Source organism: Crocuta crocuta, unplaced genomic scaffold (assembly GCF_008692635.1).
Source record: "Crocuta crocuta isolate KB4526 unplaced genomic scaffold, BGI_CrCroc_1.0 scaffold138, whole genome shotgun sequence".
NCBI classification, from domain to species: Eukaryota; Metazoa; Chordata; class Mammalia; order Carnivora; family Hyaenidae; genus Crocuta; species Crocuta crocuta.
In genome coordinates, this window is record NW_027532585.1 from 2,715,222 (window position 1) to 2,732,366 (window position 17,145).

Below are 17,145 nucleotides of genomic sequence, written 5' to 3' on the forward strand. Positions count from 1 at the left end.
TCCGAGCTGATTCAGACCATCAGCCACATAGGTTCCCTGAATGTCCATTCTGAGCTCAGATCACAAGTTCCACCATATAGACCGACTTACTCGGCCAATGGCAGGAAGAAGTTCAAGACTGGTGGGGACTAAGGACGGCTAAGGGACTGAGAGTGTGGTGCAGCCTCTCAGCCCCCGAGGAGAGAGCTCAGAGACGCTGTCTCATCAGGACACAAGTGGCTTCGTGGCTGACCACCGGTGAGGGCTGACTAAGGCCCAGGGGATGAAGGAGGTTTGGATGAGCAACGAGGAGGACCCCTCCTGCTTTTAGGTCCTGGCCTTTGCATGCTGCGAGTATTCTGAGAAGCCCAGGGCTCTAAAAGAATCGATTCTTGGGCGCCTGGGGGGCTCAGTCGGTTCAGCATCTGACTCTTGATTTCAGCTCAGGTCATGATCTCACGGTTTGTGTGATCAAGCCCTGCATCAGGCTCTACACTGAGGGCATGAAGCCTGCTTGGGATTCTCTCTCCTTCTCTCTCTCTCTGCCCCTCCCCTTCTCGGGTGTTCCCCCCCTTTTTTTAAACGTAAAAAAAAAAAAATCAATTATTTTCCTGTGGCAAAACTGACACTTCTATGCACAAATTTAAGACGGCAGGATTGTCTTTGAGGACCCCTCCGCCCCAAACAGCAGACTCACAGAGGTCACTGACCGAGTGAAGGGCTCCGAGGCGTGGAAGTGCTCTGAGCAAGCCCTGCCTCTGACCCGGCTTCCCGCCCTTTCCGATGGGCTGCCCCAAGTCACAAGGTGTCATGTTTCCTGGGTCAGCAAAGTGGAGAAACACAGCCCTTGAGAAACAGCCACAACCCTTCAAGAACGGAAAAGCAGATTGGGGCTTAAAAGGGCTTGACCTGTATTTCCTTTGCCGTTCAAGTGGCTTTGCAGAAATCAGGAGGAAGGATTTTTAGGGGTCACGGAGAGAGAGAGAGAGAGAGGACATTTTTAAACATCGGCAGAATTGAGCCAGGGACCCTGAGAGCTGGGCAATTTTAATGAGAAAGAAAGGAAAATGCATGAGTGACCCTGACCCAGGCCTTGACTCTTTACGTCAAAAGCAAGAAACGATAATTAACAAAATGAAACGTGCCTGGACGTGGAGTGAGGGGCCAGCCGGGCTCTGTCAATTTGATAATCCCTGGCCACGACCTGTGGGCCCAAAGCATCGGATGGGGGATGAACGCTGTTTACCCACACGCCGCGCACACTGGCTGTCGGGACCCAGAGAAGTGTCTTTTCCTGGCCAGTTGTTTGAATCCAGCCCCCTGTCCTCTGGGTCAGGGCTGCTGCGTGCAGGTAACTCATGAGCCGTGCTCTGGTCCGAAGGGGCTGGTGTGCAGGATGCTCACGGTGGCGGTGTCCCTCATTCCTGGTGCACGAGAGGTGAGGGCACAGCAAGCCAACATTCCATCTTCCGGAACACCCTCCCCGTTCCCCGGCTTCCAAACCGGCTTCAGTCTGAAATTGTGTTGGAAATATCTTGGCCTTGGAAGATTTTTCTCCAGTGAAGATTTCATTCCATGGGGCTTGGGAGCGAAGGAGGGGCAGGAATTTCCAAAGATCCAGGGAATTCAATTGAAACCCGCTGCCCCCAACCCCCCATGATGTCATTTCTCTGCCGAAGGCCCAGGGATGGGGAGGGGCCCATCGGGCTACACAGTCAGCGGAGAACAGGCAGCGCAGAGCTCAGCATCACTGCTCGCCCCGGCCAGGTCTGGGAGGGTGGGGGTGGGGAGATGTCCTCAGGAACCCTAAGGCTGATTGCTCCATCTCCAGCCACTCTGAAAAGAGGAATGCTGGGCAGGAAATACTACACACACACACACACACACACACACACACACACACACACACACACGAAGGAATGGGGATTGGAAGCCGAGCTGACTCCACCAGCATCAAAGGAGCATCCAACTTTCTGACCTGGAAGGTCACGAGAAAGGAAAGAGACCCAGACGGGCATGCTGTGTGGAGCCTGGGCTGGCACGTCAGCCTCCAGGATGTCAGAAGGAGCTGAAAAGAAGTGAGGCTGCGGGCAAAGAGAATTTGTTTTCCAGGAAAGGTTAAGGGAGAAAGATAAGTGTGTCTCTTTGAAGGACAAATGCACAGTTGTTAAAAGTGCTGTGCGGGAGGCTGGGGCATGAGACAGTGCTAATGACCTGGGACAGAGTGAAAGCCAAGCCCCAGGTTCAGGGCCAGCAGCTGGATAAGGGCCGGGAGGGAGCAGCCAGCACGTACAGCCTACAGATGACAGTACCCTTGTCCCTCCCAGACCTGCTCATTCCTGCAGCACGTGGGACGCTGATTTTGGGCGAGTTCTGTCTCTGGTTAACTTTGGGAAGACAGCACAGCAGAGGAGAAAGGCCGCAGGCTCTGAATCAGACAGCCTCGGCTTCACTTTTTTTGTTGTTCTTTTTCTTTTATTGTAAAATATATGTAACATAAAATTCACCATTTCCACCATTTTTAAGTGTACAGCTCAGTGGTGATAATTACATTTATCATGACAACCATCAGCCACCATCTTTTCCTCAAATTTCCTCATCACCCCATCACGCGGGAACACCCCATCTCTCCCTCCTGTGGGCCCCCAGTAAACTCTAATCTGTTTCTGTCTCGACAGATTTGCCTATGCTGACATTTCATATAAGTGCGACTATGCAGCGTGTGGCCTTTTATGTCTGGCTGCCTTCGCTTTGCATCAAGGTTTTTTTTTTGCACCAACCCTTTGTTTTCAAGGTTCACCTGTGTGGTAGCCTATGTCAGGACTCTGTTTCTATTCATGACTGAGTAATACTCCACTGGGCGGGCAGACCACATGCCGCTTACCCGTTCATCTGTTGACAGGCACTGGGTCCTTTCCACCTTCTGGAGATTGAACAGTGCTGCCATAGGCACCTGCATACAGGTACCTGTTAGAGTCCCTGTGTTCAGTTCTCCCACCCGCCTTCTCAACAGCGAGAGACCTCTGCCTAACACAGAAGGGACAAGTCTGTCCACGACGCAGGACTGCCGTGAAGATGGTACAGAGCACATAGCATACAGTAGGTGCTAAATTAACCTTACTTGCCCACATCTCCCCCCTTAGAATCCACTCTTAGAAAAGTTAACGATTCCCCTTCAAGGGTCTCCATTAAAAAACACAGATGATTAAATGGTGGAACTTCCGGCACCAGCAGCTTCTCTGTTTGGCTTGGATGTTGCAAACAGCTCAGCATTTAGACACAGACGGCTCCAAGAATAAGAGCCTCAGAGGAATTCAGGCCCAGCTGCAGGCCAATGACAGTAGGAATTGGAAAATGAAGTCAGTTCCTTCTGGTGCCTTCTCACCAAGCTTCCAGCAGAGCGTTGGGGAAAGCCTGGCAAGGAACATTCCAGTCTCCTCTCCCAAGCCATGTGACCCTTCTGGGGGAGGGGTGCAGCCCCTCTTTGGGCCTCAGTCCTCTCATGTAGGGAATGAGAAGTTGGGCTTAGTTCTGGTGTTAAAGCTGGGTTCCACCAAGCCAGAAATGTTCTTTATTTTTTTTTTTTAAGTTTATTTATTTTGAGAGAGAGCGAGTGAGCGAGACAGCGAGTGCATGAGTGGGGGAGGAACAGAGAGAGAGAGGGGGAGAGAGAGAATTCCAAGCAGGCTCCATGCTGTTAGTGCAGAGCCCCATAAGGGCTCATTCCCATGAACCACAAGATCGTGACCTGAGCAGAAGTCAAGAGTTGGATGCTCAACTGCTCAAACACTGAGCAGCCCAGGAGCCCCCTGAATTGTTCTTTAAAAGACAGGGCTTGGGGATGGGCGTGGAGGCAAAAGGGAGTCCAGCCCCCAGGCCGCTCAACTGCAGCTGCTCTGTGTCTTTACATACTGGGACTCTTTAGCTAAAGCTATTTGCAAGGCAATGGATTAGGTGGCTTCTGAGATTCCCCCAGGGGCCAGGGCTCACCCCAGGAGGTGTCCTCTGTCTCCTCAGCGTAAACTCGAGAGGAATGATCTCCCCGGATGGGCTCTCAGCTCCTCTCCCAATGTACCAGGACTTCTGAGGCTCAGGCCTCCATTCAAGAAGGCGGCTTAGGCAGCAGGGGCCCTTCATGGGGAGTCGTGCTGTACTGGGCACTGGGGTGAACTTGAAATGACCCAGGAGCCCTCATAAGCCCTGCTCTTCTCCAAGCAGCACAGTAGCTCCCCAGTGAGTGGTTCTGGGTCATTGATAAACCCTCAACCAAGAAGATACTTGAGAAGAGCCCAAGGCAGGGGGCCAGGCTAGGTCATGGGAGGGGAGCAGGATGGGGCAGGGTCAAGAGCACAGACTCTGAAGTCTCAGCTTCCCCCTTCTCAGCTATGTGACCTTGAGAGTTGCTCAGCCTCTCTGTGTCTTCACCTCTTCACCTTTAGAGCTAGTAATCCATGGGGGTAGATGGGAGGGTTAAGTGAGTTCTTTAAAGCCCTTGGACTCCTGTCTGGTGCGAAGTAAGAGCTGTCCCTGCATCTGCGGGATGGAGCAGGATGGCCAACCGCCTCACTCTACTGATGGAAACTGAGGCCCGGGGAGAGGAGGTATCTGGCTGTGAGGGGAGTGAGAAGAAGGCAGGCTTTGGGGCTCAGGCCCGGGTTCAGTTCCCCACTCTACCCAAGCCTGGCGTTCTTGGGCAATTACTCTACTCCTCTGAGCTCTCATTTCTCCTCCTTTCAGCTGGCTGTTATGAGGACTGAGTATAACAGGACACAGAGATCCAGGCATGCAGTAGTTGCTCACTAGATGCTAGCTCCCTTCTGTCTTGCCCCTGCTAGCTAGTAAGCACAAATGTACCTTTATTCGTTTTGAATTCTGCTCTCTGCTGTTCCCAAGACTGGAAGAGGAAGAGGCCCAGCCTACCCTTCCCCACTGTTGCTTGAGAAACCTCCAGGAAGTTCCGCTCTTGGGCTTCCTTCCCAGTCCCCTTCCGGGGAGTCTTTGCAATGCTGTGGCAAAAAGCGGGAAAAGCCAGCGTGCGTGGCCCAGCTGCCCCTCCAGTCGAGCCAGCTGCCCGGCCACAGCCTGTTTGGGAGGGGCTCACTCAAAGGTGGACCCTGAGCTCCCTGGATTCATTGACAGTAGGACAGAGATGCTGTTCCAGGTGCTGGGAGGCAGCTGAGGGCCAAGCAATCCAGCAGAGATGACATGCTGGGTCCGGGGCCGGCACTTGGAAGGGAGGGATTGGCCCAAGCCACCCATATCCCATGCCCTGGGTTACCCTGGTGACCAAGGCTGGATTAGTACAAGCCAGCTCCCCGCCGCCCCCACCCACCAGACCACGGCTCCAGGAAGGGAGGTGGGGGACGAGCCTGTCCCCGAGTGCAGTGCTCCTTGCTCTAGGTCATTCTGCGTCTAACAACAAGCCAGCATTTACAAACTGCTTCACAGCTGGGAAGTAGACCATTAGCCAGCACTTTCGGAGATGATGAGATGGTCTTTAGGAGGAGCAGGGACACAATACTCTGAGTCGCTACCAGTGAAAAGGGCACTCCCTTTTCAGTTCTCCTTTGAGCCTCCTGTCATCGAGAAGAAAGTCTCAGTGTGATGCCACTGTCTTGCTAACACCTCTCTCAAGCTCACTAGTCTCTCTTCCAAACAAAGAGAAAGGTGACCTTAGGCTCAGAGGCTTAGGCAGGCAGAAGAGGACCCAGCTAGGATTTAATGCCACTTTCCCAGTCATCTTTCTGTGTGACAAATGAATACTGGTTTTCCAGGCATGTTCCTGAATACAAAGTTTTCCTTTTAACTTTAATTTATTTATATAAAAGGTTTTATTTTTAAGTAATCTCTACACCCAACGTGGGGCCTGAATTTACAACCTCAAGATCTAACAGTTGCATGCTCCACTGACTGACCCAGCCAGGTGCCCTGAAACTCATTTATTTTCAATTAAACAGAAAGACAGGAGTTAATTTAAAAGAAAAAAAAGCTGTATAAACAACTGTAAGGTTGGTATGCAGATTCAGCAAAACCTGTGAAGGAACTGTAACAATGAAGGGGGGGACACCTGGGGGGCTTAGTATGTTAGTTAAGCGTTGGACTTGAGCTCAGGTCAGGATCTCACGGTTCGTGAGTTCAAGCCCCATGTGGGGCTCTGTGCTGACAGCCTGGAGCCTGGAGCCTGCTTCAGATTCTGTGTCTCCCTCTCTCTCTGTCCCTCCCCTGCTCACGCTCTGTCTCTGTCTCTGTTTCTCTCTCTCTCAAAAAATAAATAATAGGGATGCGTGGGTGGCTCAGTGGGTTAAGTGCAGAACTTCGGCTCAGGTCATGATCTCACAGTTTGGTTTGAGCCCTGCATCAGGCTCTGTGCTGACAGCTCAGAGCCTGGAGCCTGCTTTGGTTTCTGTGTCTCCTTCTCTCTCTCTCCCTCCCCTGCTCGTGCATGCGCTCTCTCTCTCTCTCTCAAAAATAAGCTTAAAAAAATTTAAAGATAAATACATAAATAATAAACATTTAAAAATTAAAAAAAAAAAAGAATAAAGGGTGGCCATGCTACATGGATGCTACGTTTATCATCCCCATACTCAGATGGGGAGACTGAGGCTCCAAGGATGTACAGCTGGAAGGGGAGAGTTGGGGCTCCATGTGCCCCTGAGGGCAAGGACTGAAGCTACCCACTGCCCCCAAGGCGGAGGAGCTGTCCCCACCAAGAAGCTAGCCAGCCCGGCCTCGCTTAGACTGCTAATCTGCCTCCCCTGTCGGGAAGGGGAAGGTGCCAGTGAAATGAGCAGGGGACCAGGGGCCAGAGAAAGAGGAACTTGGAATAATTATTATTTCCTTTCATTCAAGCTCTTTACTTTTTAAAAGGTGGATGTTTTCCGGAGAGCCACACCAGCACTAGGAATAGATTTCTTTTGTGCAAAAACTCGGGCTGATGGGTAACTTCCCCTTAAGGAGAACAAACTTCCCCGCTTAACCCTATCATTGTTTACAGAAGCAAAGAGGCATGTGTCTGTGCGGCCCAGAGGACAATATCCTGCCGGTAGACCCAGCTAGAAACGCCCGCCCAAAGCCGTCCGCCCTGGGCGTTCCCAGCATCCCGCAGAGGCTGCCAAGCCGGTTCGGGTCAGAGGGCTGACGCAATCCGCCGTGCACCTTGGTGTCCAGGCCGTTTCAGCAGAACCCTCTACCAGGTCTGAGCCACCCCCGGAGCCCACTGATACTTACCGCCTAGCAAACCCACACTGAAACTGGGTGCCGTCCGCCAGGCTGGTACAGCTCAGAGACGGAGAGCCAGCACAACTGCTATGAGGCCCAGTTAAAATGACGTCCTACAAACAGCACGGCTGAAGCAGGATCCTCAGGGCCTCCCCTGAAGTCCTGCCTCCACAATTCTACATCAGCCTCTTCCTTTCCCAGACCTTGGGTGTCCGACCTGTAAAATGGGTACACTGATACCCAGCTTGGAGAATCACTACAGAAGAGCCAAGAGCAGGTGTGTAAGATCCCATTGCAGTGTTGGACACAGACGGCCTAAAAAATACAGATGGACTTTCTGAATATTCGTGAAGGACCGGGCCTGGCCCTGCTCTTCCCAACTGGCAATGGGGCTTTGGTTCTCCAGGGGAAGACAGATTCAGGGGCCTGTTGTGCACTGCAGTTTGTTTACTTTGTCCCCATAGGCACCCTGTTCCCCCCAAACCCTGAGGCCTTCTGACAAGGATAGATAAGACAAAGTGAAAGCAAGTCATTTAAAAATGAGTAACAGAAATGAATCTGAGTTTTATCAAAATTAAAAACCATTGTGCTTCAGAGAACATCATCACGAAAGGAAAAGGGCCACTCACAGAAGGGGAGAAAATGTTTGCCCATCACATATCTGATAAAAGACTCGTGTGCAGAGCATACAAAGAAGCCTTAGGATGTAACTTTAAGAAGATAATCAACCTAATTTAAAGATGAACAAAGGATCTGCATAGATGGTTCTCCCAAGAAGACCCACAAATGTCAGAGAAGCATACAAAATGGTGCTCAGCGCCATCAGTCATCAGGAAAATGCAAATCAAAACCACCATGAATACCATTTCATACCCTCTAAGATGAATAAAATTAAAAAGACCGAAAACGGCAAGTGCTGGTGAGCATGCCGAGAAATGGGAAGCCTCGCGCACGGCTGGTGGGGGTGGAAAATGGCGCAGCCCCTTCAGGAGCAGTCTTGATATTACTGAACACGTGACCCACTACCCCACTCTTAAGAGTCTCCCCAAGGGGGATGAAAACACATGTCCAGCCAGAAACCTGTACACAAGTGTTCACAGCAACGTTATTCGTTATAGCCCCAAAGTGTAAACAACCCAAGCGTCCATCCATTGAGGACACGATAAAAACAATGGGGTCTATCCGTACAGGGGGATACTACCCAGTCATGAAAAAGAATGAAGGACTGATATATGTTACAGCACAGGAACACCCTGAAAACATTACCCTAAGTAGAAGAAGATACAAAAGGCCACGTGCTATATGACCCCATTTATGTGAAACGTCCAGAATAGGCAAATCCGCAGAGACAGGAAGTAGATTAGTGGTTGCCAGGGGCTGGGAGGCAAGGGAGATAGGGAGTGAGCTCTAATGAGCACAGAGTTTCTATTGGGGGTGATAAAATGTCCTGGATGCAAATAGTGGTGATAGTTGTACAACTCTTGTGTTTTAAACCACTGAACTGTACACTTTAAAAGGATGAATTTTATGGTATGTGAATTATATCTCCATTAAGCTAATATTTTAAAGTCTGTAGTGATGGACGCTTTCACGATCACCTATTATTATTTATTAGTATAATTGACACTACTTCCTGGTTCAGAGCAAGGCTGCCCCCCCCAGCCAAACACCTATATCACCTCTGATCTGCAGGTACCTGGAAGGTGAGCCGCCCAGATCTCTACAGAGCTCAGCGCATACACCTGATCTGACCAGGGGGCCTCTGGGCAGCTTCTCTGAGCTTACACACCTTTGACTATTTCTAGGACACGCCATGCTCACCAGCACCAGAGACTAGCCTGCCATAGAAACAATGTTTTCAGTTTGGGGGTTTGGGGGGTAGGCAGGCAGGAAGGCAGGAAGCAGCATTCCATATGCTCCCACAAATCTTTTGGCCTCCCTTGCTGGCCAGGGGAGCTTTAACCAGGCAGTTCATGCTTGAGCGCTTCCTTCACTTCTCTCCTCCCCTTTGGCAGTGACCATAAGACAACACCTTCAAGATGGTCTTCACCCAGGAGAGCCGAAGACCCAATCAGATTGTGCCTAAGAAAGACTCTCTGCTGTGCGAAGTCCCTGAGATTTGGGGGTTGTTTCTCGTGGCAGCTAGTATTAATCATCCTGACAAACGCATCGCCTTGTAAGGAGCCTGGCCTCTCCGGCCAGCCTCTGCGGCCGGGGGCCCTCCAGACCCCTCCTTGGCCTCTCTCAACTCCACAGCTAGAGTTCATGTCTGAGTGATTTCTTCATTCAACAGCCTCATTTTGAAAGCACAGAGAGGAGGGGGAAAGTCCGACGCTAGCCCCCACGGAGTGAGCTCGTCCAACACGGACCAGCCCCGGGGCTGTGTACTTGCTGGCATCTGGGACCCTCACCACCGTCCCACCCACTTGACAGCTGGAAGCTAATAACTTTCCCAAGGCCGCGCTGCTGAAAGAGGTCAAGTCTGCCCTCCAACCCAGGTCTGTCTGGTTCTAAAAGGTCTTCTCGAAGCTCTCTGCCACCTTTGTGTTAGATCCCCCCATTTGGTGCGCTCCAAAGCCGACCCAGGGCTGGTGTCTCTAGCTTTGCCCCCGGGATGAAGCTGCCCATGTCTGGACAACTGATGCAAAATCTGGGCAGTGTCCAAGGAGTGGGCTTATCTCTCGGGAAGGAAGCCTTCCAGCCAGGGTTTGAAGGGCATCATCGCACAGGGAGTGAGAATTCAGCCCCGGGCATAAACTCTGACTTAGAACCGGCAAGGGNTCAGACACCGGGGAACAAAAACCAGCCAAGTGGCAGCTCCCCAAGATAAGACACGAGAGACCCAAGGTAAGGGGCTCACGGAAGGTAGCTTCCCAGGGCCCCCGCACTGTCTCATTCAAAGCAGCTCACCATGATTGTGGGCCGTGAGTCCAGCACTGGCAGGTGCAGGGGGCCACCCACAGAGAGCAAATGCCACCATCTCTGCCCAGTGAGCTATAACCCCGCCACCTGCAGCAATGCCCTTCGTCCCATGTACTCTTTCTTGGGGGCAGTGCACCCACTCAGTGACTCAAGATGAAAACCAGGAGTCACCTGGGTCTCCGGCCCCCTTCCCGTTCACAACCCACACCTGGCCGCCCCCCCAGAACTCCTTCCTCCCAACGTTACCCAGGACCCTTGTGCTGTCATGTCCCAGCATGGGTCACAGTCACTCCCACAGCCCCTGCATCAGCTCCCTAGTCTTCTGCCTCTGGTCCTCCCCCTCCCCCGTTCTCCACGTGGACAGAGGGACCTGCCTCAATGGCAAACGGCTGCCACTGCTGCCATGATGGGGTCAGTCTCCTCAGCATGGTTTGCCAGGCCCTGCCACCCGCGGGACCCCCGTCCCCTTAACTTCTGCTCCTGCCTGACCCTCGCCTGCGTCTATACCAAGGCTTCTCAACCTCAGCACCACTGACACTTGGGGCCAGACAATTCTCTGTTATAGGGCTGTCGGGTGCATCGTAGGGAGTTCAACAGCACCGCTGGCCCCTACCCGTTAGACGCCGGCAGCACATCCCCCTAATTGTGCCAATCAAAGATATCTCCAGTCTCTGCCAACTGTCCCCTGGGGGGCAAAACACTCCCAGGTGATGCTCTATACCTTTGCCCATGAATGGCCCTTCTTCCCTTTCATTGTTCATACCTGGCCTCTTCCTCATCACCCTAAAATTTGATTCAGTTGCAACACCTCCCAGAAGCCTCCCTGGCTTGTCCAGGGTGGTCTAGGGGCAGCTTCTCAGGACCCCTCCCCTCTGCCCGTTGCACAGTCCCGCCATTGCTCCCGTCACACTGTCGTTCAGGGACCCGTTGATGTGTGTCACCCTCACTGCAGGGCGGGCCCCCAGGCACCGGGGCGCGGGAGCACTGACCTCACGGGCTTGCGAAGTACAACAGGGAGGCGTGCTCGGTGAGCGCCCAGGTAGGTGTGATAGCGTCTGACCAGTGGCAAAGGGCTGTGTGCAGCTGAGGTATCAGGCTGAGGGACATGGAAGGGAAAAAAAAAAACAACAGAGCAGGGGTCTAGGTGAAAGGCCTTGCGGGGAACAGCCTGAACAGGGACGATGAGGTGTGGTCGTCAAGAAGAGACTGGGCCAAAGCACAGCGTGGGGCCTGTGGGAGAGCTGTCAGGAAAAAGCATTTTGTAGCAGAAGGAAACCAGGTCGTGAAGACCCCTGGATGTGTTCTGCAGCCACAGATGTATTCAGCAGGATGTAAAATTTGGGGGGAAAAGGTTCTATGGTCAAATAAGTGTGGGAAATGCTTTGCTTCAATTAAAGAGGGCTCTTTACTGCAGGACTTCTCAGGGCCTTTGATATGCTCACAGGCCAGGCGCATTTTCACAAGGGGAACACAGAGCAGATAGTGCTGCCCACCCATAGTTGACAACAGAACCTCTCAAATGGTCCGTGTCCTTCAGCCTCCCCTTTGGAAATGCTGCTTGGAGCTGAGATGCAGGGGCTACGTCTTGAGGAAAGGCTCAAGGTAAGGACAATCTGGATTTGGGGACAACGGCTCTGGGGGTTGTTTAGAGACCTCAGGGCCAGTGCTGGTGCCTCAGCCCCTGTCCTCCCCACTCCCCCCACCCCTCCACCCCTTCCGCCGGCACCGGGGGCATCTGCAGAACTGGGAAGTGAAAACAGCTCCTGAGAGATTGGCTACAGGAAGGCCTGGGAGTCAGTGTGAAATTTATTGTAGGAAAACAGTCACCCCATGGGACTGCTTCGACCACCTCCCCCAGGCCCCTGGGCCGTAACATATGGTGTGGTTTAAATTCTTTAAATCGAGGAGCACTTAAGGAAAAAATGTTGGCAGACGCTGAGGCACTTGTAAAACCATGCGAGCTGATGAGGAGTCTGGGCCCCGTCCCTCCAGGAGACGGAGGCAGCACTGAGCAGGGAGGTCTGGAGGGCGTCCACCAGCAGAGGCTTCTCGATACGGTTGGCCAGGTCGGGAGAGAGGGAAACAGCCCCCTGCAGCAGCCCTTGGATGGGCCGAACGGGCCGGCAGGTGTGCCCGGCGGGGGAGGCAGGAGGGTGGGGAGGGGCCCGGTGTGGGAAACAGTGCACCACGGGGAAAGACCACGGTCTGAAGTCCCAGCTGCATGACCTGGGACAGTGACTGCCCCTCCCGAGCCTCCCCGTGCTCAACCATAAGACGGAGCCCCAGCAGAGTCACAGCGCGTGGTAGCTGCAAGGATCAAGAGACAATGTCTGCACACAGTGGGTCCCCAACACATGTCGGCGGGGGGGGCGGGGAACAAGCGGGTGGGCAGCCTCAAACTGGGTGCAGACGCAGAGCCGGACTGGCAAAGCTCAGGCACTGTGGAAACCGCCTGTGCTGAGCGCAGCTGAAGGTTCTAGAGGTTGAGCGGCCATAGCCTGTCACCCGCCATTTGGGGCCCTGGCCGCCACCTGGCCACACCTCTCATGTCCCAGAGACAGGAGCCAGCACAGACAACGCCTGGGGTGGGGGCGTCAGGCACCCTGTGGGTCCTCAGTGGCGAGCTGTTGCTCTTACCCACCTCCTTGGACCTCTGGGTGCTGCTTAAGCCCAGGGTATTCATGCTATTTTGAGAGGTGACCAGATCTCTAGAAGGTAGGCCTGAAACAGAAACTGAGGCCCAATGAGGGACATGACTGGATTGTGTGGGGAGAAGAGATGACATTAGAACCCCAGGCGCAGGCCAAGTTCTGAGCCGGAGGGAGAGCACATTTATCTGTCGAGTTGGGGGTGAGAAGGGACAGGTTCCGGGGAACCAAGGCCACCAGGACCCCAGAGGCTGGTACTATTCCTTCGGCACTGGGGTGTGGGTGCTCCCGAGGTATGGTCACGGGGGCCCCTCTCCCTTCAGTATACCCAGGACATACTTTAGGATGCTCCACATTCTGTTTGTACTCCCCCTACGTCACCTCTGCCACCCCGTTCCCTTCTTGATCACCCCCAGACCCTTCCCCTCCACACCAACCTCTCCAAACCACCTCTGTTGTGCCCTTTCTTCTGGGTACTCCTGACCCCGGCTGGGCCAGGCCTCCACCTGTTCAGCTATAAATAAACCCTTGGGTATGGGCAGTGGGCAGCATGGGGTCCCTGCAGGGGACTGGGCCCCAGCAAGCAGGCCTCCCCATCCCAGGCCCAGCCCACTGCCTTGGGCCCCGCTCCCAGTCACAGGCACTTGCTGGGAGAGGATGAGAATTCTGGATGTCTGCAGACCAACGGCTGCACCTGCTTTACACGTGCTTTACAGCCCCCCACTCGGCCTGACCCAGATCCAGGGCCCACATTCCTCTGAAAGGCCTCCCATTTCCTCCCTCTCTGGGGTTCAGGCGGCCTCTTACCTTTGGGGTGAGGTACTTGGTCATAATTTCCTTCCCTTTTTCCCCCAGTTTTTCATCTGGAGTAACTTCATATTCTGCCTGAAAGAGAAAGAGCACGAGAATGATAACAGATCTGCTCATGAGCTGCTTAAAGTTACACAACCTGAGCGGCCCCCGGAGAAGACAGCATGGAGGTCAAGGGACAAATCCCTCCTCCACAGGGCAGGAAGCGGAAGCCCGGACTGGGGAGAAGACCCGGCCAAGGAGCTTTGACGTCCAGCCCAGCCTCCCTGGCACAATCCGTGAACGCGAGCTTACGACAGGCCCTCTCCTCTCGGGTGGCACGTTAGACTCACGGGGAGCTAAGGCTGTTGCTCAGGCCCCACCCCAGCCCAGGCCCTCCAGCTGTGAGGGCAGGACCCTGGCAGCTGGGGTCGAGAACCACCAACTTAGATAAACCACAGGAATCCACTGGAAGATAACCAGCCACCAAACTGAAAGGTCTGGAGAGGCTGCCCTGCCCTCAGGTCACTCAGACCTTACAGCTGCGTGACCTTAGACAAAGTCCTTACGCTCTAAAGTGCAGATAGAAAAAGCACTTACTGTAAGGCAGTTGTGCAGACAGACTGTGATAAAGCTCTTAGCACAGAGCCAGGCACATAATCATAACGCTCAATGAACAGTTGCCCTAATTATTACCACAGTCATTATTGTTTCTTCTGAGAGGAAACATTTGTATGGATCCCTTACCTTCTTGTAGCTTTTCAGCTTATAAAATGAACATACAGAGATTTTCCAGATATTTTTATCTGAACCTTAGAAAAGCCCAGGTAGTGACTTAGGAGGCTGGGGGGGGGTGGGGGGAGGGAAGGTATCACTATACCCCTTCATCTGCATATGAAGGGCAAGAGAGGTTTGGGCCCAGGGTCATTCAGGGGAGGTGGTGGCCCGACCTCCATCCACACCAGAGCTCTTTGTCAACAACACCAGGGAATTCAGGCCAAGTCAGTGGACTTCCAAAAGACAAACCTTATTTTTCTTGACCTCAAGAGGGGCTGCTTCACTCACACAGGATGCATTTGCCAAGGGGATGAAAGGCCGTGGGTTAACAAGAAGCCCGGGGAAGCCTGCCTTTCTCATTTAGACAAGAGAACTAATTGCACATTGTTTATAACCATTTCAAAATCCACCACCCAAGGATTTGTCAACCTCGGTCCAAAAGAACAGCTATTTCAAAAGAGACAGAGGAAATGACGTCAGCACGGACAGACTGCAGCACCGCGGAGCGAGGCACCCCAGCCCTCCCGGTGCAGTTCAGGGCACCCCCTCAACCCAGTGCCTAGGGTCCAATTTCTCCCCCGGCATGTCCGGGAGAGCCTCCCGGACAAGAGGGAAACACAGGCACATTCGGAAAGCCCACGGATGGAGCCCGGCACGCTTCCCCACGCGGCTGAGTTCCCTCGTGCTACCCATTTCTCTTCTCACAGAGAATCCAGACTCCGTGATTTTCTCCAAGGAAGAAATATGAACACTTCGATCATTTGGATCACAGAGCAATGGGATCGTGGTTCTGGAAGGAATCCAACCCCTCGCTTTTCAGAGCTGGACACCAGGGCTCAGAGAAGGAAACGACTGGCCTGGTCACAGCAGAGCCAGGACAGGAGTACAAGCCTCCTGACTTCCACTGGCCACGAGCCTCAGCGCATGGTCCTCCTAAGACCAGTGCCTCCACACCTTTATTAAGACTGGCCTTGTGGGCTTGACCATTTCTTGAACTGATTTGCTGATTTCCTAACTAGTTAAGGAGAGACGATGGCTCTTTCCCCTTGAGTTTTTCCTGTTATTTGCCCCCCTAGGCTGCCCAACAATCCCCCCAAACTAACACACGTGTGCACATCTGCCCCCCCCCCACAGGATGGAGTAGGTTATAGGCTCACCCTCGAGGTAGGTATTAGTACTCCCAATTTACAGATGAAGAAACTGAGGCTCTGAGAGCACAAACAACCAGTTCAAAGAGAGTAGAGCAAACACGTGAGAGGGCTGGGAGTCATGTCTCCAAAAGGGCTCAGCGTTCTCAAGCACGACTGGCCACCACTTGCCGAGGATGAGGAGAGAAGCACCCAGTGTCCTGCGGCTCTGAAAGCCCGCCCCGTGGTCTGGCACCATGGGAATTTACCCAGGCTGCTTTGCAGGGCCCAGGCCCCGGGCAAATGGCCGACCACCTTTTGGGGTAACTCAATCCCACGCAGAACCCTGGATTTGCACTGTCCCAAAATACATCTGTGAAGGCGGCTCTATTTAACCAAATGGACGCTTGAAGCTCATTAATCAGCCTCAATAACCAGCTGAAAATATTATTGCTCTGGGTACAAAAACCCACGTTAAAAAAAATAACATCACTTTCAGGTCAGCTGCCTCCCGGCAGCGGCCCGGCTGGGCGGCTGGGCGCCATGGTTCCACAGGGAGGCAGCCGGGAGCACGCGGGGACAGGCCATCGCCAGCCCAGGATCAAAAGGCCTTTCTTTGAGAGTCCACGTCAGGTCAGCACCACTTGAAGGGCATTTGTGTTGGGAGGCAGAAAACCAACAGAAGGCTTCCAGCTGGGATTTCCACACTGATTAAGTCACCTGGAGTGACAGGCCGTGTCTCCGCAGTGACCCCCGAGAGGCCTCCGACGGCGGGGAGGCACCGTGGCGGCTCGGCTGGGCCGGCAGAGCTCAGGCACATCACACCACCAGAGGGAGGGGACCACCCGGGAATCCAGTGCTACGGGAACACTCTTGCCCAGGTCGCGGGCAGGAGCTGCTGAAATCAGCTAAAACCAGAAAACATAAGCGGCAAATAAGAGGTTAGGCCAATAGCCTAGAAATGTACAATTAGCGTCGGCTCAGGCAATGGCAGACAACGACTTCAATGAAAAGAGAGAAAACTACATGCAAGGAACGCCCCCATGACCTCCATTTGTAAGGGGGTTCCCTCCAACCAGAGAGGGTGCTAGGTCTTCTCCCCTTCCCTCACTGGACGGGACATGAGCCGTCGTCTCTGCCGTAAGGCCCATTTGGAACCTGTGAGCTCAACCCTAACAGCCAGAGTGCCAAAGGGCACTGTGCCCATCCACTTGGAGGACATTTCTCTTCCCGACGTACATCAAGGGTACCAATGGGGGGGCACCATTTCACGAGCCTCTGTTCGCACTGTGATTTATGCCAAACCCAGAAATGGCCTTTGGGGAGGGGATGCTGCAGTCACGCAAAGAGCAAAACCCTACGTTGAGTTTAAGGCAAAAAGAATTATTTATAGATCTGTGCCTGCCGAGGAGTATAAACATCTGTGTGCATCCTAGTTTATAAACCTAATATTTCATCTTCTTGGTCTGCTCTAATTACATCATCAATCTCAGAAGATGCCGGTAAAAATATGTCCTGTCTATTAAAACACACTCTCCTCTGATGTTTCTAAAAACACGAGGACCGCAAGCCAGTAAAAGGGGGGGACCTGCCACGTTTTCAAAGAAGCCAGCGCTGGTTTAAAGAGCAGAGGCTGAGCCGGATTCCTCCCGGCCTCCAACTAACGTAAGATGTCACCTCCCCCT

At 53.2% G+C, this 17,145-nt stretch overlaps 1 protein-coding gene across 3 annotated transcripts in view; it reads right to left on the bottom strand.

Annotated features, from left to right (window-relative positions):
• GRK5 (G protein-coupled receptor kinase 5) overlaps positions 1-17,145 on the bottom strand; it is a 111,723-nt gene that overhangs the window by 36,928 nt on the left and 57,650 nt on the right. For all 3 annotated transcript variants that reach the window (XR_013338893.1, XM_077779569.1, XM_077779571.1), the window contains one exon: positions 13,575-13,652. Coding sequence is in view for 2 of the 3 variants with exons in the window: in XM_077779569.1 (XP_077635695.1) it covers positions 13,575-13,652 (78 nt within the window). In the remaining variant the exon portion in view is untranslated. The remainder of the gene's footprint in view (positions 1-13,574; positions 13,653-17,145) is intronic.